The 26,172-nt window shown below is 37.5% G+C and overlaps 2 protein-coding genes across 3 annotated transcripts in view; one reads left to right on the top strand and one right to left on the bottom strand.

Annotated features, from left to right (window-relative positions):
- Positions 1-7,675: 7,675 nt before the first annotated feature.
- Positions 7,676-12,714, top strand: LOC127429263 (sphingosine 1-phosphate receptor 3-like). Of its 2 annotated transcripts, XM_051678204.1 has the most exons (3): positions 7,676-7,891; positions 9,951-10,036; positions 10,172-12,714. In XM_051678204.1, the coding sequence occupies exon 3, from the start codon at positions 10,353-10,355 to the stop codon at positions 11,415-11,417; it is 1,065 nt and encodes a 354-aa protein (XP_051534164.1). In that variant the 5' UTR covers positions 7,676-7,891; positions 9,951-10,036; positions 10,172-10,352; the 3' UTR covers positions 11,418-12,714. The 2 variants fall into 2 exon arrangements, with proteins under 2 accessions (XP_051534164.1, XP_051534163.1); XM_051678203.1 differs by lacking the exon at positions 9,951-10,036.
- Positions 12,715-20,213: 7,499 nt separating this feature from the next.
- Positions 20,214-26,172, bottom strand: part of LOC127429246 (SHC-transforming protein 3-like) — a 39,360-nt gene continuing 33,401 nt past the window's right edge. Inside the window, exons 11-12 of the mRNA XM_051678170.1 lie at positions 24,885-25,195; positions 20,214-21,830 (exon numbers count right to left, since the gene is read on the bottom strand). Coding sequence (XP_051534130.1) covers positions 21,702-21,830; positions 24,885-25,195 — 440 coding nt within the window. The 3' untranslated portion in view covers positions 20,214-21,701. The remainder of the gene's footprint in view (positions 21,831-24,884; positions 25,196-26,172) is intronic.

Raw genomic sequence — 26,172 nt, 5'->3', positions numbered from 1 at the left:
GTGAGCTCTTCTGTCTAGTCTGTGTTTCATGTTCAGAGCATGATGTCTTGATCCTGACTCTTCGGTCTGGTTCGGTCTTTTTTCTGAGTGGGGATCCGGACGCTCATGCTCCATGTCTTGTCTTTGTGAGCGCATGGCTTCGTGTTCGGTTTCGGGTCTCTTGCCGTGCGCTCTTGTCTGGTCTTGTCTTTTTGTTTGAGCACATGGCCAATGATGGCTTTATTGCCATGTGCTCTTCCTGTCCGGTCTGTTGTGTTTGTTGTGAGCACATGGTTCTTGTTAAGTTGTTTTCCATGTGCTTTCCTGCCTCTTGTCCTGACTTCGCCCCCTTGTTACCCTCATCATTTTCTTTCCTAATTAACCCCATTGTATTTTTTGTCTTGTGCCAGTTTGTTGTGGTCCTGTGTCGGTTTCTGTCTTGCACTGTCGTGTCTGTTCCAGCCTGGAGCATCGAACCCAGTCTGTTCTGCAGTGTTCTGCCCTGGACATTTGAGTTTTCCAATTCGGGTTAGTTTTTGTTTGTTTTCTTTATTTGAGTATTAAATAAGAGTCCTTGCCCTCTCTTCTCCCATTCCTGACAGTATTTGTTACTTTAATTTATTCTGAATTACACTTTTAAAACATCATCAAAAATTTCATAGCAGTTATTTTTTGTAATACAGTGTAAAAATGACTATATTAGAGTAATGAGAATCACCATTGAGAATTATAGAAATAAAAAACTTGTCAATTATAATTAATCATTTTATTTATTTATCACACATTATACATTTGCACATATACAGTGAAATTATTTTTTTCCACATATTCCAGCTAAGCTGGGGTCAGAGTGCAGGGTCAGCCATGATATGGTGCCCCTGGAGCAGATGGGGTCAAGGGCCTTGCTCAAGGGCCCAACGGTGGCATCATGGTAGTGTTGGGGCTTGAACCCCCAACCTTCTGATCAGTAACCCAGAGCCTTAACTGCCAAGCCACCACTGTCAAACGTGCAGATAGATTACAGTAATGACAGTAAATCTTAATGGTCCTAAAACATGTATTATTTTCATTTAGTAAAATATATCTTGGGTGTTGGGGGTGGGTGGTAGCACAACAAAAACAGCACAACACATCCAGTTTCACTTTTCCTGTTGTGTATTTATTCAAAACTCACTCTCATATTAAAGCACACTGAACCACACACATGCACGTCAGCAGTACAGCTGTTACCCGTCAGCCCTTTACCGCAGTTCTGAACCGAGAGTTCTCATTTTAACGTCATGTCACTGTATGTTTATTGCTCTGGTCTGCTGGATGGTGAACCGTCTCTCCCATCTGGGATCTTTTCCACTTCACTTTTCCATTACGCACCTCTGAAATCTGCTGCTTAAAGGGATAGTTCACTAAAAACGATTTACTCACCATCATGTTTCAAACCTGTATGACTTCCTTCTGCGGAATGCAAAAGAAGATATTAGGCAGAATGTTCACGCTGCTCTTTTCCATAAACAACGCAGGTGAATCTGGAGCTTCACTGGAGCTATTCTGAGAAGGCCAAAAAAACAAACAAAAAAAACAATGAAATGTCGTGAAATGTAGGGGGATACCAGACCAACTGACGGCAATGTTCCCATCTGAATTTCGTTTCTTTGACCAACAGAAAGAGGAACGGAAAACATGAGGTTTGGCCAAAAAACAAAAAACAAAAAAAAACAGCAACAAAACATCACAAAAATTCCTCCAAACCTTTGCTGATACTAGCTGATATTTGTGCCATTGTTCCACTAAAGATTGTTCACTTCCTGGGGGATGATGTCATTAAGAAATTGGATTAGAGAAATTACAAAATACTGCAAGGGAAAGTAATATTGAGGGCATAGGAAAAAAAAACAACCTTTAAATTAAAACATATTTGACAAGACTACATGAGATATTTGATTAGAGAAAGAAAAACATAAAACAAATGGAACATTTCTTAAGAGATAAAAAAAGAGATAAAGTTAGCCATTGCTCAGTGAGTGATTGACAGTTAGCTTATACCTAAAGGTTTCAACTTTTGAAGTTTTGACATAATATAGCGATTTTTGGAATTTTATTAAACAGGATGGAAACAATCCAAATAATACCACAAAACATCACACACTCACTCACTCAGCTCGTTGGCTGAACTTGGTTCAGTCGTGGACAGTGGTTCCATGTGTTTGAAATGAGTTCTCTTAATTTAAAATTTCTATGTAATCTCAACACAAACACTTTGTGTAGAAAGAACTTAGTTGAATTGGGTAAACCCAACTAAATTAGACCTGTCAATGCAGGGGCGTCACTTTGTTTTAAAAAAATGGTGGGGATAGTTGGGGGAGGGGGGGTTAAAAATAACCTTTTAATATAATAAATGAAGATTGCATTCGTACGTTAGAGGATGTATATCATTAGCGTTCACACATCTGTTTGCATTTTGCTTTGCGATTTAACTGGAAATGAGCACGAGCTGTGCAACAGCGGAGCAATAGAGTGCAACAATCTTGTTCCGAAGTAAAAAAAACCCTTCCTTTATCCCATAGACTAATTGATTTTCAATGATAACTTATAAACCTTTTAAGACAGTCCTACTGTGAGCTGCGAGGTTGTTCATCGATGGTATATCTTTTCAAAAAGTGGTGGGGACAAAATTTGCAAAGGCAAAAAGTGTTAAGGACATGTCCCTCCCATATATGACACCTTTGTATCAATGTAACTAATTTATGTACTAACTAGTGAAAGTGAACGTTAGTATTTCTAAATACATGTTGGTTGGAAGCACTACAGAGTGTAGTTTAGAAACTATGCGATAGTTAGCACAGCATTTCCTCAATTAAGCAAGTGATCAATTTCATGTACTAAATGTACCTCTCCTCATCATTAGCTCAAACGCCACTCTTCACCATTCACTCCAACATAACAGAAACTCTACTAAATCTCAGCATAACAAAACATTAAACACTAAAAAGTAACCCCCTTTATATTTATCTTGCTCAAAAACACATAAAATAACACTTCATTTTAACATTTACTCTCCCTATCTAGTGAGAGATGGAAATCCCCTGCCCAGATTCATCACTTTGAATGGATGGATAGAATGCACTGAAATCAAGTTGTGACAAATGTTTCAGAATTGTGTTACGCAAATTGAATAAGCAGCTAAAATCCTTTTTTTAATACAAAAATGTAAATTCTCTCATCATTTACTCACTCTCATGCCATCCCAGATGTGTATGACTTTCTTTCTTCTCCAGAACACAAATTAAGATTTTTAGAAGAATATCTCAGCTCTGTTGGTCTGTACAATGCAAGTGAATAGTGACCAGAACTTTGAAGCTCCAAAAAGCACATAAAGGCAGCATAAAAGTAATCCATAAGACTCCTGTGGTTTAATCCATGTGTTCAGAAGAGATACGATACACTCAAAAAAAGTATTTTTGTAGGTTGTTCATTTTACCTAACCCATTTGAGTGAGGTCTACATAAATATTTCCATTTCCCAGCATGCTTTGCAGGGGACTGGATGGTGTGTACAAATGTTGAAACTAAGTGTACATTTACACGACAACGATGTACTAAAAACTGAAAAGTTTTTCCTTTGCGTTTTTGAAAAGTTTCGCGTACAGACGACAACGTTGTCAAAACGATCCCCGTTCACACGGATCCGCGAAAACGACTAAAAACGCTGTATTATGCATGCCAGGCCAGTAGCTGGCGATGTCACTTTGAAAAGAAACACTTCGCGCCTGCGCACATAAACATTCTTCCACAGAGCGGTGAATACAAACAATGAAGATGGCGAAAGCATCGAGCAATTTTGTCTTATTACTACAATTACTTTGCTGGAGAAACGTTAATAAACTCAAAATCTTGAGCAGCACAAACACAGTCCTGTAGTCTGCCATTATAGTTTTGAATGTCTTGTGTGTTGTTTTGAAGTACTCGCGCGCATGCCTATAGACTGAACTCTCAAGATTATTCAATAAACTCTGCTCATTTTATCCATCACTTCGTCTCCTGCCTTCTTCTGTATTCTGAGAGTAAGTTAACATAAGTTGTTGATGTTGACTGGTTTTGGATATCAGACAGAACTCTGATATATGGATATCTTCCGACAGAGAGAGAGGTCTTGTGTACACTGGATCTAACATGCATTTTCACTGCCTCATGTTTTCAAATTCTAAGCATATCACTGAATAATCAGAATCAGAATCAGCTTTATTGCCAAGTATGCTTACACATACAAGGAATTTGTCTTGGTGACAGGAGCTTCCAGTGTACAACAATACAAAAACAATACAAAAACAGCAGCAAGACATAGATAATAATAAAAAGTAAAACTAATTATACACATACGTACAGACACACACATACATACATACACACATACACATGGGTAGTGCAAATCTAATACAATCTGTTATGTACAGTGCAAATGTATTTTTTTTTTTTTTTTTAGAGGAATGAAATGGCAGAAGAGGTTGGGTGTGTGGGATAAATATCAATGGGCCACTTTAACTGTTCATGAGATGGATAGCCTGAGGGGAAAAAACTGTTCCTGTGCCTGACGGTTCTGGTGCTCAGAGCTCTGAAGCGTCGGCCAGAAGGCAACAGTTCAAAAAGGTAATGGGCAGGGTGAGTGGGGTCCAGAGTGATTTTACCAGCCTTTTTCCTCAATCTGGAAGTGTATAGTTCTTGAAGGGGGGGCAGGGGCAACCAATAATCCTCTCAGCAGTCTGAATTGTCCTTTGTAGCCTTCTGATGTCTGATTTCGTAGCTGAAACAAACCAGACAGATATTGAAGTGCAGAGGACAGACTCAGTGACTGCTGAGTAGAAGTGTATCAGCAGCGCCTGTGGCAGGAAGGAAGTACAACCTCTGCTGGGTCTTTTTCGCAATGGAGTCATTGTGGGTCTCCCACTTCAGGTCCTGTGAGACGGTAATGCCCAGGATCCTGAATGACTCCATTGCTGCCACAGTGCTGTTTAGAATGGTGAGGGGGGGTCAGTGTTGGGGTGTTTCTCCTAAAGTCCACAATCATCTCCACTGTTTTGAGTGTGTTCAGCTCAAGGTTGTTTTGACTGCACCAGACAGCCAGCTGTTCAACTTCCCTTCTGTATGCAGACTCATCATCATCTCGGATGAGGCCGATGACCGTGGTGTCGTCTGCAAACTTCAGGAGCTTGACAGAGGGGTCCTTGGTGATGCAGTCATTGATGTAGAGGGAGAAGAGTAGTGGGGAGAGCACACATCCCTGGGTGGCACCAGTGCTGATTGTACAGGTGCTGGAAGTGAGTTTCCCCTGTCTCCCAAGCTGCTGCATGTCCATCAGAAAGCTGGTAATCCACTGACAGATAGACATGGGAACAGAGAGTTGGTGTAATTTATTCTGGAGTATAGCTGGGATGATGGTGTTGAAAGCCGAACTGAAGTCCACAAAAAGGATCCTTGCATATGTCCCTGGTCCGTCCAGATGTTGCAGGATATGATGCAATCCCATGTTGACTGCATCATCCACAGACCTGTTTGCTTGATAAGCAAATTGAAGGGGATCTAGAAAGCGTCCAGTGATGTCCTTCATGTGGGCCAACACCAGTCTCTCAAATGATTTCATGACCACAGACATCAGGGCGACAGGTCTGTAGTCATTAAGTCCTGTGATTTATGGTTTCTTTGGGACAGGAATAATGATTGAGCGTTTGAAGCAGCATGGGACTTCACACTGCTCCAGTGATCTATCGAAGATCTGTGTGAAGATGGGGGCCAGCTGGTTAGCACAGGATCGAAGACACGCTGGTGAGACACCATCTGGGCCTGAAGATTTCCTCGTCTTTTGTTTCCGAATGACGTGGCTCACATCATCTTCACAGATCTTAAGTGCAGGTTGAGTAGCAGGAGGGGGGAGGAGGGGGGTTGCAGGAGGTGTTGGTGTTTGTGTGAAGTGAAGGTCAGAGTGGGTGTGAGGTGTGAGATTGGGCCTTTCAAATCTGCAGTAGAACACATTCAGGTCGTCAGCCAGTTGTTGGTCCACCACAGGGTTGGGGGTAGGAGTCCTGTAATTTGTGAGTTGTTTCATGCCACTCCACACTGATGCAGGGTCGTTAGCTGAAAACTTGTTTTTCAGCTTCACAGAGTATCTTCTTTTTGCCACTCTGATTTCCCTGATGTACATGGCATCACATGTCTGTCTATAGGCTATATACATAAGCGGTGGGTTAATGAATTGCAGGGTAAAGGTACATCAAATAAAATTAAGTAAATAAATAACATTTAAAATACAAATACATTTTCCCCATCTGAATCGATACATTCATTTCAAGATTTTCAAATTGCAGGTTCTGCCTACTGTACAATATTCACACTCCATACAAAACACTCCAAATGAATAAATTGTTGATTATTGTAATTTGCACAGACACCAGTATTCATATTGATAATTATACACCTCAAATTGATGCCTATCAATCCATCATTTATATAACACGTAATACGTGTGCGCATGATGTCAACGTTTTCACAAATTCGCGTTTTTGTATGTTTACACGGAGATGATAACGGCATCGTTTTCATAAACTTGCACTTTGAAACCCATTTTCAAAAGTTTGCGTTTTCAGGCCCCAAAACACTGTTGTCGTGTAAACGAACAGCCAAAACGCATAAAAAGTTTTCTGTTTTTAGTGGAAAACGTTGTCGTGTAAACGGCCCCTAAGTGTTATTTTATGCATTTTTGAGCAAGAGAAGAACAGGATGAGTTTTGTTCATGTTTACTGTTCTGTTTTATCATTTATTAAATGTAGTGTTTGTTTGGCTGGAGTCTGGGGGGTTTCCATTGTGGTGAAGACTGGTGCTTGTGCTTTGGTTGAGGATGGACTTGGACTCTCACACGATGTTTGATTTGAACGCTGCTTAGCTCGTAAAGTCATTGCTATCAAAATGACAGTACAACAGTCTCACTGTCCTTACAGTTGCTCACCTGGCATATACTAAATTAATTTGGACCAACATAAAAACAATTATTAAAAAAAAAAAACCTTAGTAAATTAGATGAATCTAATAAGTTGAGTAGAGTTGAGTTAAACCAACTATATTGCATTGCATTGATTTGACCTATTGCAACTACTGACTCAATTAAACTTGTTTTAATTGGAATGAAATAGATTAAATTACTTGTAAAAACTTTCTCAAATTCAATTAAGTAAGGGTAATGACTCTCACTCATTTTATGAGTGTAGGTGTGATCAATATTTCCGTCTATTTTTACTTGACATTCTCCTCCCTGCCCAATAGGTAAAAATCCTATGAATTAATTAAGCTACCAATTAAAACAATACTCCCAAGAAAATATGTTTTGTCTGAAACGTTTTGATTAGAGAACAGAAAAATGAATAAACTATGAAACCTTTTTTTCTGGCATTTTCATGGCAACATAACCAAAGTTGTAAAATGTACCACTATTCACACTAAATGTGATATTGTGATGAAATAAAACATATAATATGATTTCACGTTTAAAAATGGTTCTTCAATAAGTCTAATCATTTATCCAATATATCAGTACATGTACCCTTTGTAACCAGTAGCCGAATGCGTTTTCTCTCTAAGAACATGATGTATAAAAGCAGCTCTTTTAGAGTTGGGTGGAGGGGTGTGTAGGGGCTGGACAGGAAAAGAGCGCAGAAGAGATGCGGGTTTGATGGAGCAGTTCCGTCACCGCACTCCATTCACGCGCAATTACGCGTAAAAGCGCAAACGCACTATTTCAACTTCATTCAACAACGCGAATTATACATCAGGTTATGATGATTAAACATGGGAGTATAACAGTTCCACTTTAAAAAAGGAGCAGACACGAATGGGTCGCTGTGAAGAAACTCTGCGGTTCGGGATATCCCATGGTGAGTAATCAAAGAGAAACATCACATAACGACAAACAAAACTACTGTCAAACACATTTTATAGAGTTTTAGTCGTTTGAACAATGCTTTCGTGAATTTGTGCAAAACAAGAAAGTAATTTGGGGAATGATATGTTGTGATGGACAGAACATATATTTTGAAATACTGCGCGTCATTCATCGATGACGTTGTTATATTTCGCTGGTTATTGTATTGTCGCTTTTGTGAGTTTAAAGATTTTAATGAAAGTTAGACCAAATGATGTGCATCGAACTACTCTGACTCATACTTTCATTACACTAACAAAAAGTACCAAAACGTACCATGGTACTACCATGTAATTTGTGTGTGTGTGTGTTTGTGTGTGTGTGTTTGTATGTGTTTGAGTGTGTGTGTATGTAAGTGTGTGTGAGTGTGTGTGAGTGTGTATGTGTGTTTGTGTGTGTATGTGTGTGTGTATTTGTGTGTATGTGTGTGTGTATGTGTGTGTGTATGTGTGTGTTTGTGTGTGTTTGAGTGTGTGTGTGTTTGTATGTGTTTGAGTGTGTGTGTGAATGTGGGTGTGTGTGTGTGTGTTTTCTGTGGGCAGGTTTAAGTGGTTTACAAGGACTATTTTTTTAGGTTATAAACTGGTAATTACAATGGTATTATGCTATAAATGTGGTTTATGAGGACATTTCTAGTGTCCCCATAATTCAAATCGCTTAAAAAACATACTAAACGATGTTTTATTGAAAATGTAAAAATGCAGAAAGTTTTTTGTGAGGGTTAGGTTTAGGGTTAGGGGATAGAATCTATAGTTTGTACAGTAAAAAAATAATTATGTCTATGGAGAGTCCCCATAATGATAGCTGCACCAACATGTGTGTGTGTGTGTGTGTTTTATATATTATTATTTATATTGCACCATGTTATATGATAATAACCTGGTACATATAAAATAGTATAGTAAAACATGGTACATATATACACCATGGTAGTAACATGGTATTCTTTGAAGGACCTTGGAGTTCAGTGTAAAATACCATGGTATTTTAATATGGTAATCATTCAGTACTATGCTACATATATACTGTGTTGGGTCTTCGTTCAGGAGCGGGTTTGGTTATTAGCAATAATTGATAATTATCAAAGATAATTATTAATTATTAAAATCAATAAAACATTGATTAGAATCAACCTTAGCCTACTAATCCTTCAAATCAACAATCATCACAGATAACTATTAATTATCAAAATCAATAGAATATTAATAAGGATTAATATTGCCGGGCACCACCCTGGAATCAGGGACAAATAACCAGACAGTATTGCAGTCTCAATATAGGATTGTTCTCTTAGGAAAGTCGACGTCCGGAGAACATCGACATTCAAAAAGAAAATGATGAAGGCTTGAATCCGAGCACTAACATCCCATGCCAGCCCTTGGCACAGGGGCATGCAGAACAATACCAAAACACTTCTCTTTAAAGTATAACAAAGTTTAATGATGCAGTAATATCAATTAATGATCAATACAATGCAGTCGATAAACTTCCGACTTCCAACTACAAACTAAACAGTAACATGATTAGATATGGTAGCAGGTAAGCCTATAATATATGTGAGGAGGGTAGAGGTGTGTGTGTGTGTGTGTGTGTGTGTGAATGGGTGTATGTGTGTGTGTAAGGAGAGAAGGAGTGCACATAATGGCGGGCGTGGCTCTCGTGGAGAGTACGTCATGCTAGGTTTCCAGCCAGAGAACGTGGCCGCGAATGTGGGCAGAGCGACTGGTTAATGGCGTCTGCCCGTTTAACGTGTGTCTCCGCTGGTACGATAACTTAGGGACAAAGCTGGGCTCTATCGCCAAGTTATCTGCTCGCCAAATGTGTGTGCGGGTATGTTTGTGAGGGGTCGTGTGCAGTTAGTACGAGAGAGAGAGAACAGGGTGACCGATAGGTGTGAGTGAGAAACAGATCAATATTTAAGTCCTTTAAACTAAAAATCTCCACTTACACATTCTTCTTCTTTTGTTTTTGGTGATTCACATTCTTCATGCATGTCGCCACCTACTGGGCAGGGAGAAGAATTTCTAGCAAAAATGAACTTAAATATTGAACTTAAATAGTTGCAAACCAGAATGGATGGAGACGGGTGGTTGTAAAGGTAAGCTGTTTCAGATGCGAAGCAGTTTATTACATTTTAATGAAACCTTACAAAGACATAAGACCAGAAACGTGTATTAAGAAAGGAAATAGGGCCGGTTTTGATTTCATGTTGACATTTTGTTTTACTCCACAGAGAGATGTGTGCCACCTACATGACCATGCAGGGTGGTGCTTGACTGGTGACCCTGAAGAAAGTAGTAACCCGGACACATCGGCCAGATCCGTCTCACCTGAGGTCTTACCTGTACGATCTACTCATCTCCACGGAGCTGCTTTTATTTTTCATCTCGTTCCCACCTGCAGGAGGCACTGCAATGAATAATCATCATATTTTCAAACATTACAATTACACAGGGAAACTAGACAATCGTAATGCCACTGAGGGGGCACCGTTGAACCCTAAAACGTTGGTGTTTTTGGTCATATGCAGTCTCATCATCTTGGAGAACTTGATAGTCTTGGTGGCGATATGGAAAAACCACAAATTCCATAACCGGATGTTCTTTTTTATTGCTAACCTGGCTTTATGTGACCTACTTGCTGGTATCACCTACATAGTCAACCTGTTGATGTCAGGGCAACGGACGCTACAGCTGTCTACTGCCGAGTGGTTTGTGCGTGAAGGAAGTATGTTTGTAGCCCTGGGCGCTTCGATCTTTAGCCTGTTTGCGATTGCTATTGAGCGGCACCTCACTATGATTAAAATGAGGCCGTATGATGCGAACAAAAAGTACAGGGTGTTTTTGCTAATAGGGACGTGTTGGTTGATCGCAATCACCCTGGGAGCGCTGCCCATCTTGGGCTGGAATTGTCTCGAAAACCTTCCACAATGTTCGACCATCTTACCTCTCTACAGCAAGTACTATGTAGCATTCTGCATTACCATCTTCATATCGCTGCTGCTGGCGATTTCCGTGCTCTACATCCGAATTTACGTCCTCGTCAAGTCCAGCAGCCGCAAAGTGACCAAGCACAGCAACTCCGAGCATTCCATGGCTCTCCTGCGAACTGTTATCATTGTGGTGGGTGTCTTCATCGCCTGCTGGACGCCCATCTTCGTGGTCCTGCTTGTTGATGTGGCCTGTGGACCCCGGAGGTGCCCGATTCTGCACAAAGCTGATTGGTTCATAGCCCTGGCAGTTCTGAATTCCGCCATGAATCCGGTGATCTACACACTAGCAAGTAGGGAAATGCGGCGGGCATTTTATAAGCTAGTATGTGGGTGTTTGGTGGCTGAAGATGGGGTAGAGGGTAAACAAAACACAGACCCTAGTAGAAGCAAGTCTAGCTCGAATTGCCAGCGGGCAGCTGAGCAAGACATCGTCGATACACATAAAACACAAAATCAACCTGCTAACGATAACAAGAGTGAATCTTAGTGCATATAGTGGACATGTTTTAGGCCTAAAGACCAAAGTATACTTCGATTGTCTGCGTGCCGCTATGTGTTCGTCATCAACAGGCATGTCTGTGTACAGCCCATTTTTTCTTGATATACGGACAGTTCGTGTCGTTTGTGCCTTCCATTGACTGTGCAAAAGCAGTGTTCATCTCATCAACAAAATTACAGACAAAAATGAAGAATCATTTCCAGCATGACTTTCATTCTTCTGCTGAACACAAACGAAGATTTTTAGAAGAATACTTCAGCTCTGTAGGTCCATACAATGCAAGTGAATGGTGACCAGAACTTTGAAGTTCCAAAAAGCACATAACCGCAGCGTAAAAGTAATCCATATGACTCTAGTGGTTTAATCTATGCCTTCTGAAGTGATATGATAGGTGTGGGTGAGAAACAAATCAATATTTAAGTACTTTTTTACTATAAATTCCCCTCGCTGCCCAGTAGGTGGCGTATGCATAAAGAATGGGAATCGCCAAAAACAAAAAGAAGAATGTGAAAGTGAGATTTTTAGTTAAAAGGACTTAAATATTTATATGTCTCACCCACACCTATCATATCACTTCTGAAGTCATGGATTTAACTACTGGAGTCTTATGGATTATTTTTATGCTGCCTTTATTTGCTTTTTGGACCTTCAAAGTTCTGGCACTGTATGGACCTTCAGAGCTGAAATATTCTTCTAAAAATCTTAATTTGTGTCCAGCAGAAGAAAGAAAGTCATACACATCTGGGATGGCATGAAGGTGAATAAATGATGAGAGAATTTTCATTTTTGGGTGAACTATTTCTTTAACAATGCACTAACTATTTATGCACTATTAATTTATTTTTAAAGTCAAATTCAGTGTTTAAAACAAGCTCAATTGACAGCATTTGTGGCAAAAATTAATTTCTTTAAAAAAAGCAATGGAAGTGAATGGGGCCAATTCATAAATGTTTCAAAAGTATAGCCAAAAGAAGACGTAAACAATATGTGTCTTAACATGATTTTACTGTGATAAAATCACATACTAACCTTTTCTGTGTGAAGTTATGTAAAAGTTTACAACTTAGTTGCCTTGATGACGTAATGCTTTAAACCCCAAAACACAAAAATGATCGTAAAAACAATTTAAACAAATTTACAGCTCAAACAATGCCGAAGAATTAATGTAAGTGCTTTTATAAAATTATAAGCTTCACATTTCTGCATTTAAACCCTCTAAAAATGGGCCCCATTCACTTCCATTGTAAGTGCCTCACTATAACCTACATTTTTGCTTTTTTTTTTTTAAGAAAAGGGAGGGACGAGTCGAAAAATATCTTTGTGGTAATCAACATTATTCCACAAATGCTGTCGATTGAGTTTAACTTATGAGCTGAACACCTGTGCAATGAACAAAAACATGTTTTTGTCATTTTGCACATTATCATCAACTAAAATATGATATTTTGTCAACTGAAATTATAAAAAAGACTTGAGCGCTTGACCATCTCGTGGAAAAGCGAAGTATACCCTAGCCTTAAAACTCAAACTCTTGAAGTGTTCACTAAATTGCACACTTCAGCATTAGTGCATGGTATAGAAAGCACTATAGAACTATAGTATGCACTTTGAGTCCACATTAAAGCATAAGTGCATACTAACGTGCACAGTAAAGCATCAGCACACGCTAAAGTGCATATCACAACATTAGCACATGCTAAAGTGCATATTACAACATTAGCACATGCTAAAGTGAGCAGAGCTGCTAGTAAAGATCAGTTTTAATGATGAGTCTTCAAGTGCGGTTCAAACACATACAGCACTAAAGACTAAAGAGATTTTGACATGATCAGATATTCTTCTCATCTAGCACAATCAGTAGCATCAAGGGTTCTCAAGAGTCATACTGATGTTAGTTTCAGCTTAAATTCAGGATCTAGCTGGTCACACAAAAGATTCAAATTTGACATTTATGTAGCACTATAATTAATGATGTACTATACTATGTATGTACTGTATATTATATACCCCAAATATTTATTGCCAGGTGTGGATATAGTATACTAGCATGCTTTACACTTTAGTCTGTATGACATGTTGTGAACTTAATTTAAATAACTTAATTGTAACATATCAAAACTTAAATGACTGAGAATATATGATGTATGTATGGTGTAATGTGTTTTAAATGTATGCATTTTAAGATTAAAGGTGCAATGCCTTAAACCAATAGTGACCAGGTGATTCCATGTTTGTAGGTCTGTATTGGACCATTATAAGTAATAATGTAATAGCGCCACCTGCTGGATGCTTATATGCATTACATGGCAAACTGTTATTAACATAATTTATATTATCTGATATATTTTTGAAGAATGCAAGATTATGTGTTAAAAAGCATTAAAGTCAGTGGTTGCCTGATGGTTACGCATTTGTACAGGGACATTTGCAGGTTTGATCTGAGGTAGGGGCCAGTGTTTAATCATATAATTATTACGATTTCCTTTCAGCCTTTGAGCAAAGACCTTTGCAGGGGATATGTCTCTGCAATTAATACATTGTAATGCATTAAGCACATTTCAGCCCAAATTCTCATTACTGTAATGCATGCAAATGTTTAATGCAAAAGGTTTTGTTATTTCTATTTGATTTTCAATGGTAAATTCTTAGTACTGTGATAAGGTAATATATACTATATTACAGTAAACAATATTTAACATTTAAATCAGCTAAAATCAAAGGTAGTACAACTCATTCTACACATTTAAATATTGTTTTCTTCGCATTACACACCATTTTTAAGTGTTATGCATTTCAATTTTATAACAAAATTCCATCAAAAGTTATCTGTGTAATATTTGACTTAAAATATTTAGTTTTATTTATTTAATTAAATATTACTCAATTCAATTTGATGGAATTTTGTTAATGAAATTGAAATGCATGAATCTCTTGTGCAGTAATGAGCATTCGGGGGCAAAATGTGCTGAACTGTCAAAATATAATATCCCAAAATCTTCATTGTCCTACAACAGGCGTAATTTTTGTGATGCAGAGTATCGTTTATTTTCTTTCTTTTGATTTTGTGGTGAAATGTGACCTAGACGTGTTCAACAGGTTTTGTGAGATTCACCAGAATAACCAAAATAAACAGAGCACATTTGTTTTTTTATTGCCGCCAATCATAAAGAATAGGAAAATGTGGGTCCTGGGAAGCTCAGCGAGTATTGACGCTGGCTACCACACCTGGAGTCGCGAGTTTGAATCCAGGGTGTGCTGAGTGACTCCAGCCAGGTCTCCTAAGCAACCAAATTGTCCCGGTTGCTAGGAAGGTTAGAGTCACATGGGGTAACCTCCTCGTGGTCGCTATAATGTGGTTCTTGCTCTCAGTGGGGCGCGTGGTGTGTTGTGCGTGGATGCCGCAGAGAATAACGTGAAGCCTCCACATGCGCTATGTCTCTGTGGTAACGTGCTCAACAAGCCACGTGATAAGATGCGTGGATTGACGGTCTCAGACGTGGAGGCAACTGAGATTCGTCCTCCACCACCTGGATTGAGGCGAGTCAATACGCCAGCACAAGGATTTAGAGCGCATCGGGAATTGGGCTTTCCAAATTGGGGAGAAGATGCATAAAAAGTACAGATTAGTTCTGTAAACACGGTTTGGACTGTCTGATGTTAAACACTGCCCCCTGTTTTATGTCCTGTGACATTTTGAACTTCATAGACAGAGCGGAAGAACTCAAAGCTAAAGGGTCAGCTGATCAAACGCTCAGTGGAAGGTGTCACATGACCAGAGATGACCTTTGGCTATTGAGCTTTGAAGAGAACAGCATGCTAGGATAAATAAAAACTTTTTTTAAAAACACAAGTGTGGTAAAGCAATGTTATATTTGGGCTACGTGTGCACTGCAGATTTAACTAGAGAATCAGTTTAAAATGTCTATTTCTTTAATAAATAACTTAGGGGCAGTCTTATGCAAGTAAAAGTTTTTTATGCCATTACAAATACAGTAAAACCACCACTGTAATTATTTAGAGTTGGCTGAATATGCATTATGGAATAATAAAACATCTCTCCCTTACATTAGCCATTTAGATAAATAACAGACAGTGTGAAGTTTCAAAGAGGGAATTTAAGACCAAAAATACCTTTTATAATCACATGGAACGTGATTCTTTCTTATTTGGCTCTTATTTAATAACTTAATTTTTTGTTCAACTCATTCTGTGCATCAAATCAGTGCTTCATGTGAAAAATACACGAATATCATGTGTTGAGTTTGTGTTCGTGACAGCATACGTACAGTACATAGTGTTGCAAGAATGTAGATAACTACAGCAATCATGTTAAAATGTGTTTTTAGAGTGTGAAGATCCACAGTTCACCATGTTTGAAACTGCAAACTGCTCTCATAAAATCATTGAACTTTTTAAAATGAATGCAAACCACAAATAAAGAGAATTTATCAGTGAATCTCATGAAGAAATATCTGAAATTAAAATAAGAAGAAAAAAAGAAGTTATATTTTAGATAAATACAATGAAGCTTATTTGGGGACCATTAAGAGTTTTTGCATTGCAACATAATTATCATGACAATTAAACAGATTTGATCAATCAACCCAGTTATGAAAAAATCGTTATTATAATTTATAAAGTCAGCATTAATAAAATTCAGTAACAACCAAAACTACCATGATTTACTTGAAATTGTATACATGTTAAAATGTAAAAACATTTTACATTTATGATTTTTTGTGTGTGTGTGTTATGTACGTTTTCTTCATCATAAAGGTTTATTCGATTTTTTTTATGTCTTGCACATCTGTGTGAGATCAAATATTTGTCAATGTTGTGTTAATGGGGTTGTTTTGTTTCCTCATTAAAATGTTAAAACCAAAATTATCCATCTATCTGTCTATCTGTCTGTCTATCTGTCTGTCTATCTATCTGTCTGTCTATCTATCTGTCTATCTGTCTGTCTATCTATCTGTCTGTCTGTCTGTCTATCTATCTATCTGTCTGTCTGTCTGTCTGTCTGTCTATCTGTCTGTCTGTCTGTCTGTCTGTCTGTCTGTCTATCTATCTATCTATCTGTCTGTCTATCTATCTATCTATCTATCTGTCTGTCTGTCTGTCTGTATATCTATCATCTATGTGTCTATCTATCTATCTATCTATCTATCTATCTGTCTGTCTGTCTGTCTGTCTGTCTATCTATCTGTCTGTCTATCTATCTATCTGTCTGTCTGTCTGTCTGTATATCTATCATCTATGTGTCTATCTATCTATCTATCTATCTGTCTGTCTGTCTGTCTATATATCTATCTATCTATCTATCTATCTATCTGTCTGTCTGTCTGTCTGTCTATCTATCTATCTGTCTGTCTATCTATCTATCTATCTATCTGTCTGTCTATCTATCTATCTGTCTGTCTGTCTACCTATCTATCTATCTATCTATCTATCTATCTATCTATCTGTCTGTCTATCTATCTATCTGTCTGTCTGTCTGTATATCTATCATCTATGTGTCTATCTATCTATCTGTCTGTCTATCTGTCTGTCTGTCTATCTATCATATATATGTCTGTCTGTCTATCTATCTATCTATCTGTCTGTCTGTCTGTCTGTCTATCTGTTTGTCTACCTATCTATCTATCTATCTATCTGTCTGTCTGTCTATCTATCTGTCTGTCTATCTATCTATCTGTCTGTCTATCTATCTATCTGTCTGTCTGTCTGTATATCTATCATCTATGTGTCTATCTATCTATCTGTCTGTCTATCTGTCTGTCTGTCTATCTATCATATATATGTCTGTCTGTCTATCTATCTATCTATCTGTCTGTCTGTCTGTCTGTCTATCTGTTTGTCTACCTATCTATCTATCTATCTATCTGTCTGTCTGTCTATCTATCTGTCTGTCTATCTATCTGTCTGTCTATGTATCTATCTGTCTGTCTGTCTGTCTGTCTGTCTATCTATCTATCTGTCTGTCTATCTATCTATCTGTCTGTCTGTCTGTCTGTCTATCTATCTATCTGTCTGTCTGTCTATCTATCTATCTATCTATCTATCTGTCTGTCTGTCTATCTATCTGTCTGTCTGTCTGTCTATCTATCTATCTGTCTGTCTGTCTATCTATCTATCTATCTATCTATCTATCTGTCTGTCTATCTGTCTGTCTGTCTATCTGTCTGTCTGTCTGTCTGTCTGTCTGTCTGTCTATCTATCTATCTGTCTGTCTGTCTATCTATCTGTCTGTCTATCTATCTATCTGTCTGTCTGTCTGTCTATCTATCTATCTATCTGTCTGTCTATCTATCTGTCTATCTGTCTGTCTGTCTGTCTATCTATCATATATATGTCTGTCTATCTATCTGTCTGTCTATACAATTACATTGTAATTTTTTAAAATGTAAATAGTACAAATGTAAATTTAACTGTTCTTTACAAATTTACTTTTAACTGTACTTTTAAATGTACTGTTAACAAATGTACTTTTCACTCTAAATAACATATACATTTGTTTTGTTTTTACTTTACAGTAACAATAATAGGAGTTTAATCCTTTAAGCTCTGAAGGTGCTTTTAAAGATTCCCTTTTTCAGTGGAATAACCAAAATTAAAGGCTTAAAAATGAGGTGGCTCTGAAAAACTGCTTTTGTTTTGTTCCCAATCATGCCAACTGTATCTGAGAAAGTTTTGTGTTGATAAGACAAAGTAATAAAAAGTTATAGCATTACAAATATAATTTATCATAGTGTCCAAAAACGTCTCCAAACAAATAAAACATAATAATTGTACATAAGAACTAATTAAACATGCAAACACAACAATGACTAAAGGTTTGCATAGCATGCAGACATGATTTTAATAATAAGACCATTTTTATTCTCCTCATTGCAATAATGACAACTTGGTTGAAGACTATCATGAAAACAATATTGCAATGCAAAAAATCTTAATTGTTCTTACAATAGGCCTCTTTTTTTGCTATATATATATATATATATATATATATAATTTCTTGACAGTGTTTATGAGATTCATCCTTATGTATGACATTATTTGTAAATCAAAACATTACATTATTTGAATATTAGGTTTGTAAATAATCATCTAGGCACTAATTTTCTGTATCTGTATCAGGTGCCATCAGTAATTCTCTAAACTTGGAGAGAACTGTCAAGTTCTGTGGCTAGTTTTTTGAAGTGTGAAGCGTTAAACTGAAAAATAAATAAATAAATAAATCTAGTAATATTCCAGTATTGGCACTGTGCAAACACACCAGACTCGTCTCTCACACAAAAAAGAAATGATTGTGCTATTCATTTATAATCGTTTAATTTTAAATAATAGTCAGAAGAATAATTATAATATCAATGTGTCTGTTTGTGAAGCCCATAGTCAAACCATGAAAACTGATAGAAACATCCGAGTAATAAAGTGAAGCCCCGAACGGAGCAACTACACAGATCTGACAAGTTTAAAGAAGAAACCAAAGTCAATGAATACTGGGTAAAGCATAACTATTTTACATTGTGAGCAACACAAAAGCACCTCTGCAGGGCCCTGAATGCTACCAACAATGACCACAATACAATTAAGTTTAAGTCATGCGAGTGCCACAGGTTTCAACATCATAGAAAAATGTAGGTACTTTAAAGCCGTGTCTATGTATGTGCGTGTATGCCGGTGTGTGATTGCACTGTAAAAAACATTTTCTTAATACTTCAGTTTTGTTTTCCAGTAAAAATATCTATCTAAACATCCTTCAAGGTGATGCAATTTTTCAATGTTAAAATACTTTCTCCTTTTCCCAGTTTAATATACAAAGACAACCATAGGTAAGCCATTCGTAAGTTGTTTCCCTCGACTGTGGCACTTTCAAAAAATACTTGGCTCAACCAATGGTGTGAGTTTGAGGCGGAGCTATCTGTTTGTCCGACCATTCTGTTATTCTACAGACATGGTTTGGCGTTTCCACAAAATCCCTAAACCAAGACCAAAATGTATGACTGTAACTTATGGAAGCCCTGAACCGCACTGTGAAAAAAAAATTCACTAGGTGAAATTTATTTATTAATTTTTTTTAGGTGTCTTAGTGCCTTCCTGAGCCTATGTCCTACAAATAAAAAAAATTTAAAAAAAATCTCAAATTTTTTTTCTCTCTCTCTCAAAAACGTTTTTGTTTTTTTTTCCATTTTTTTTTTTTTCTCAAAAAATAAAGTTGTTTTTCTCCTCAAGAGGCAACACATGAGATTTGTATTTTATTTTTTGCTTGCTAGCGGACAATAAGTATGCGGTACCAACCTTGGCCACCTTGTGCCACTATCAGTATGTATAAAATATTACCAGGTGACAGATGGCATCTGTGGTACTTGATCTGTTGATTTAAAGTTCTATATTACTCTAACAAGAATGTTTTGCCAATCTTAATCAAGGAAAGGAACATGTATAATGTTTGAGAGTCTACTAATACATGAAATGCTACAATTAAAAGAATTTACCTCAGGTTACGTATGTTTCATATGGCATTCGTTGTCAAGTGGGACAACGGGAGTTATTTCTGGTTGTTTGATGACATTCACGATGGGATAATGTGCTTTTTTAATTTGTTGGCCCATGTAAACATGCGCTAGATAGATGTGGGATTTCATGTATTAGAAGACTAACATTATATATGTTTCTTTCCTTGATTACGATTTGCAAAACATTCTTGTTAGAGTAATATACAACTATAAATCAACAGATAACCACAGCTGCCATCTGTCACAGTGCAAGATTTCATGCTTACTGATAGTGGCACCTGCTGGCTAAGGTTGCTAATTGTTAGCTAGCAGGCAAAAAAATTATAATAATAATTGAAAAAAAAATCTCATGTGTTGCTTCTTGAGGAGAAACAAAATTTTGAGAGGAAAAAACAAATTTCTGAGGATTTTTTTTTTTTTTTTTGAGGAAATAAAAATCTTCGAGAAATGTTTTTTTTTTTTTTCAGAGAGAGAAAACACATTTTTTAAAGAAAAACCTTTTTTTTTTGAGAGAGAGAGAGAGAGAGAGAGAGAGAGAAAGGCTCAGGAAGGCACTAAGACGCCTAAAAAAATTATTGCATTGTGAATTTTATTTTTATTTTTTTTTCACAGTACGGTTCAGGGCTTCTGTAGAGCTTTTAAGCTACATCCACCAAACTTGGCACAGACCATCAGGTTGCTCTGTCTTTTCTAACCAATCATACGAACAGTTTTCTAGTTGCAGATGATCCAAAATCTCTCACAATCTTTCTGTCTTTTTATATTTTTCAGAGAAGGCTTTCTCAAGCCAACATCAAAGTTTTGACAAACTTATTTGGTTCTTTTTGCAATTCTGTTTGATGATGTTAGTGGTGCAGAAATGATTGTTAAATCTTAAAACTCTTTAATATTAATATAAAATTGTAACATTGCTTAATACAAAAATGTACTTTATTTCCCCATTGGAACAGTGCTTCTTATTTTAAGCATAAACCTCACTAAATTTAGACTTAAAAAACAAACTGTTTTTACTAGAAAACAAGGCAAAAACACTGATTAAGAAAAAGATTTTTGCGCAGTGCGTTCTAGTTTTGGTGACTTGCAGAGTGTTTGTGTGGCGTGTCTTTGAGTGTGATTTCAGTTCAAGCAAACACATTCAAATCTTCCCTTTGAAAAGCATAATCAACAGTGATTTGATAGAAGCTACCAAATGATCTCGCACACTAGCTGCGGTAAAGAACATATTCCTATAATAGGTGAATATAAACAGCTTTTTTTCATTTTCTCAAATATTTTTCTTCTATCTCTTCTATCTTCGAACATGAAAATCTGGTTGTGCTTGATAGACAAAACTAAAACTTTTTTAATTCTAAAATACTTTCTCTTGGTCTAGTTTTCACCTCATCCACTCTTGGAGATCAAGTTACGTTTCTTCCAAACTATATCTGCGAATTTCGTTTCAAACAACCGTCCGAAATCCACCAAAGTCTTCTTCAAAAATATAGATTCTCCACCAGCGCAATAAAATCAAATAACAGTTCTATAAATCAGGTTTCGTTCCACTTTCCGTAAGAGCGCCTTCACATCGTCCAAACTAAAATCGTCCATCGTTATCTAAAAACTATTTTTCTGTCGTCTACTGCCACCTTGTCAAACCTTGTGACAATTGTTGAGTGTTCTCTGACGACGAGAACGTAAATCATTGGAAAGTCATCTGGGCATGTTTTCATAAAAGCATGTCGCGGTGACCCATTCGATGTTTTTTGAGGTGTTGTCACTGTTTTCTTTCGACCGGCTGCTTCAAACACAGTTCACTTCCTGCCGAGACAATTGGCAGGTTGTTGTCACGGTGATGGCCAATCAGGTGGCTTATGCTCTCGAATATGTGATCTTTCGTCCGTACCTTTAAGGAACATAAATGTGATTGTAAAGTTTTAGTGCATACATGACAGAAGGAAGTTGGAAGTTGTGCAAACATAACGGGACTTTATTTTAAAATTCAGAAGAAATGAATAACAATGAGCAATTTCTTAATCTGTAAATATATTTTCATTGTAAGGTATATGGTATTGCGTTATGTACCTTCATTACCTTCATTTTCATTTTTTCAGCCCTGTCCCACAACGGAAACAATGTGTAGAAACCATTTCCACTGTGCAACCACAACGTCTCTCTCTGTGACCATTTTAACCATCTTTCAGAAACTTTTGGTTATCTTTGGTGGTTATTGCATGTTTGAAGGAGGCAGAATACCAAAGTTGCTACAGCAACAATATGGTCAAATATCTTTAAAGGAATTCTGTTATCATTTAATCACCCTCATGTTGTTCCAAATCGCATGACTTTCTTTCTTCCGTGGAACACAAAAGGTCACCACCATTCACTGCCACTGCATCTTCTTTCCATATAACAAAAGTGAATGGTGTCTAAGGCTTTTGGAGGCCAAGGACCAACAAATATGATGATCCCCTTCCTGAAATGTAAAGGCAGCTTTGTATTTTCATGCATACTGTTAAAACCTATTTATACTGTGTGAGCAAATGAGCAAGTGTGATCTCATAAAGACAACACGGTGTTTGGAAAATTCAATAATTGGCTTATATATTGTCATTGTACTAAAGCCAAACAATTTGAGTGAATAACGTCTGTTCGAATGTTCATCGCACAAAGTGATTATCACTTCAGAAGATAATCGTATTGGTTATTTTTAATGCGCTTTTATGGTGTTTTTTGGTCTTTTTTTGAGCTGGACAGACTGCACTTAAAAAAAAAACATGTTCATACTAAGTATTTTTGTCGTGTTTTCCAGCAAAAAATTAGGGCTGTCGATTTAACATGTTAATAAAAAAATTAATGCAATTAATCATGTGTCCGGACCGTATAATAAGGAATATTCTTTCCATATAAGCAATTCAAGTTTGATGTACCACCTGTTTTCTCCAGGGGGCAGTAAGCGAAACTCGCAGCAACACAAGATACACGTTCTTGCGTTCAAACACAGCTTGATGGAGCGCAAATCCGAAGGCAGGGATCTCAAGACATGTGCGTTTCAAACTTCGTCTAACTTGACACAGTGACATAAATACGGTATGTTTATGACACATTGTGTCTGACGCAGGTGTACAAAGATGCATCCTTAGACAAGCTCTTATAATAAATTTCGGACAGATTGACGACTTCAGTTGCAAAATGGATTTCTGGCAACGATTGGCTTATGTTCAATAATATGGAAATAGGGGGGCCTGGGTAGCTCAGTGGTAAAGATGCTGGCTACCACCCCTGGAGTTCGCTAGTTCACTAGTTCAAATCCAGCCAGGTCTCCTAAGCAACCAAATTGGCTTGGTTGCTAGGGAGGCTAGAGTCACATGGGGTAACCATGGTCGCTATAATGTGGTTCGTTCTCGGTGGGGCGTGTGGTGAGTTGTGCATGGTTGCCGCGGTGGATGGCGTGAAGCCTCCACACGCGCTATGTCTCCGTGGCAACGCACTCAACAAGCCACGTGATAAGATGTGCAGGTTGACAGTCAGAAGCGGAGGCAACTGGGATTCGTCCTCTGCCACCCGGACTGAGGCGAATCACTACGCGACCACGAGGAATTAAAAGCACATTGGGAATTGGGCATTCCGAATTGGGAGAAAAAGGGGAAGAAAAAAAAATAATTTTTGTTAATAATAATATGGAAATAAACAATATATTGTATTCTAAAGCCACTTTTTGTATTGTCTTTTTTAATGCTTGTGCGCCTAAATAATGTAATACATTTTAATGATCTGTATATTTTTTTTAAATATATATATTTTATTTATAATTACTTAAATATAACTATTTATAATTATTTAATCATTATATATTGAATTATTTTTATCTGAGGGGCTTTCTCAGTTAATATTTATGTATGCAATTAATTCCAATTAATTTGATTAATTATCTTGATTCATATCGAAACATTCTTAAAACAAGATTAATTTACTTGAGAAGCAAATTTTTTTCTTTTTTTATTCAGCGATATCTAACAAAATTTTGTGATGTATAAGCTTAAAACAAGAAAAAATTATTTGCCAACAGGGTAAAAACAAAAAAACAAAAACAAGTTAATTTTGAAGTTTGGATAGATTTCTCTAAAAAAAAACTTGTTTTCTTGTTTTATAGATGTTTAGATATAATTTTACCAGAAAATAAGACGAAAAATACTCAGTAAGAAAATGACTTTTTGCAGTGTGGTGTCACTATTTACATATTTTATTACAAATAAATCCTGAGAAGGCCTTTTAAAAATTCACTTTTTGTGTTCCATGGAAGAAAGAAAGTAATACCAGTTTGGAGCGACATCAGGGTGGATAAATAATGACAGATGTTTTTTTTTTTTTTTTTTTTTTGGTGAACAGATATTTTAAAGATATTTTTTTCAGCAGAATGAAACAATCATAATGCCAAATTTTGTTTAAAAAAAAAAAAAATTCTCTAAAACTTTCCACGGATCCCCTAGCACCCCCTTCTGGCCCCCTTGAGGGTCCCCAGACCCCTGTTTAAAAAAAACCTGACACAGAAGAAAAAAGTCATATGGGTTTGGAACAACATAAGGGTGATTAAGTAACATTTTTGGGTGAACTCCCTTCAATGACAATACTGTATAAATTACCAAATTTCCTTTAATGACTGTTTACTCAGCAAGCTTAAATTTAACACAGTTAACATAAATAATAATAAAAAAACAACAACTGGTTGGTCGATTACATGTCGGTCCGATGTTTTTTCTTGTCTAAATTATGTGACTAAAATGTCTTGATCTTGATCTTCAGTGTGGGCCAGATGTTATACTAATGGTCAAAAGTCTGGCTCTGCGAGACTAATCCTAAATAATCCGAAACTTGACGGAATTGTTTGAAGTGCTCACAGAGAGACGTTTAGGTGATTCACAGATATATCTTAACAAGACGCTGTAACTCTCTGACTCACCGTGCCCTCTGGGTCGACCAGCAGAAGATGTTTGGCGAGTCCATTGTGCATCCCCGTCAGGACGTACGACCCCGGGTTTGTGGTGCTCTTCCGCACAAGGAAGTCTCCGTCGTGGAGCAGCAGTTTCTCTGCCTGGCGTCGGCTCATCTCTCCATGATACCAGCTCTGGTCTTCCAGCTCCTCCTGAGCTCTGAGGGCCGCCGCTCGCACCAGCAGTGGACTGGAGTTATCCACAGATGCAGCTTTATGGAGTTCTGACGGCGGAGGGGCAGGAGCTGGAGACTGGGTCATGATCGCATCCTCAAATGGCTCTGGGGGAAAAAGGTCACATGTAAAAACTTTTTGCTACCCGACAGAAAAGAAAAATCGTGAAGGATATATTTGTAATTGTATGTCAGTTGTTTCTACTAGACAGCAATGAGATTAAGTGGAGACTTTTGCTGAAGACTCCTCCTCCTTAGATGTTTCTCTTGACAAAAAGACCCCATTAGTATCACACGTGAGATGAGATCTCAACGATGTCTCAAACTGTGCTCAGATTTGAAAAGTCTGTGCAAAGTTTGCAATAAAAACAAGTCGTGATAGTATGGCAAAATCTTAAAAGTTGGCTCATTCAAAAATGTACAACTTTTATTCCCATAGAGAAAAATAAACGAACAAATGAACAATGTCATTACGATTTTTCCTACGTTTATCTCCAAACCCAAGCCTAACCATGATTTAAAGAAAATAACTTTCATACTACAGAAGAATAAAAACTTTGAGGGAAGCGTATTACAGGTTAATGTTAATGCTCAATAAAAGTCAGAGATCTCAATATCAGGGTTCCAAGGGGGGAACCCCTTGAACCCCTTATACACCTCTGAAGTCGCGAGTTTGAATCCAGGTTGTGCTGAGTGACTCCAGCCAGGTCTCCTAAGCAACCAAATTGGCCTGGTTGCTAGGGAGGGTAGTGTCACATGGGGTAACCTCCTTGTGGTCGAGATTAGTGGTTCTCGCTCTCAATGGGCTGCATGGTAAGTTGCGCGTGGATCGTGGAGAGTAGCATGAGCCTCCACATGCTGTGAGTCTCTGCAGTGTCATGCACAGTGAGTCACGTGATAAGATGCGCGGATTGATGGTCTCAGAAGCGAAGGCAACTGAGACTTGTCCTCCGCCACCCGGATTGAGGTGAGTAACCGTGCCACCATGAGGACCTACTAAGTAGTGGGAATTGGGCATTCCAAATTGGGAGAAAAGGGGAGAAAAATAAATAAATAAATCAGGGTTCGGTGTTATGGATCAACTG

This window comes from Myxocyprinus asiaticus, chromosome 38 (assembly GCF_019703515.2).
Source record: "Myxocyprinus asiaticus isolate MX2 ecotype Aquarium Trade chromosome 38, UBuf_Myxa_2, whole genome shotgun sequence".
Lineage (NCBI taxonomy): Eukaryota > Metazoa > Chordata > Actinopteri > Cypriniformes > Catostomidae > Myxocyprinus > Myxocyprinus asiaticus.
This window is presented reverse-complemented; position numbering and strand designations above follow the sequence as displayed.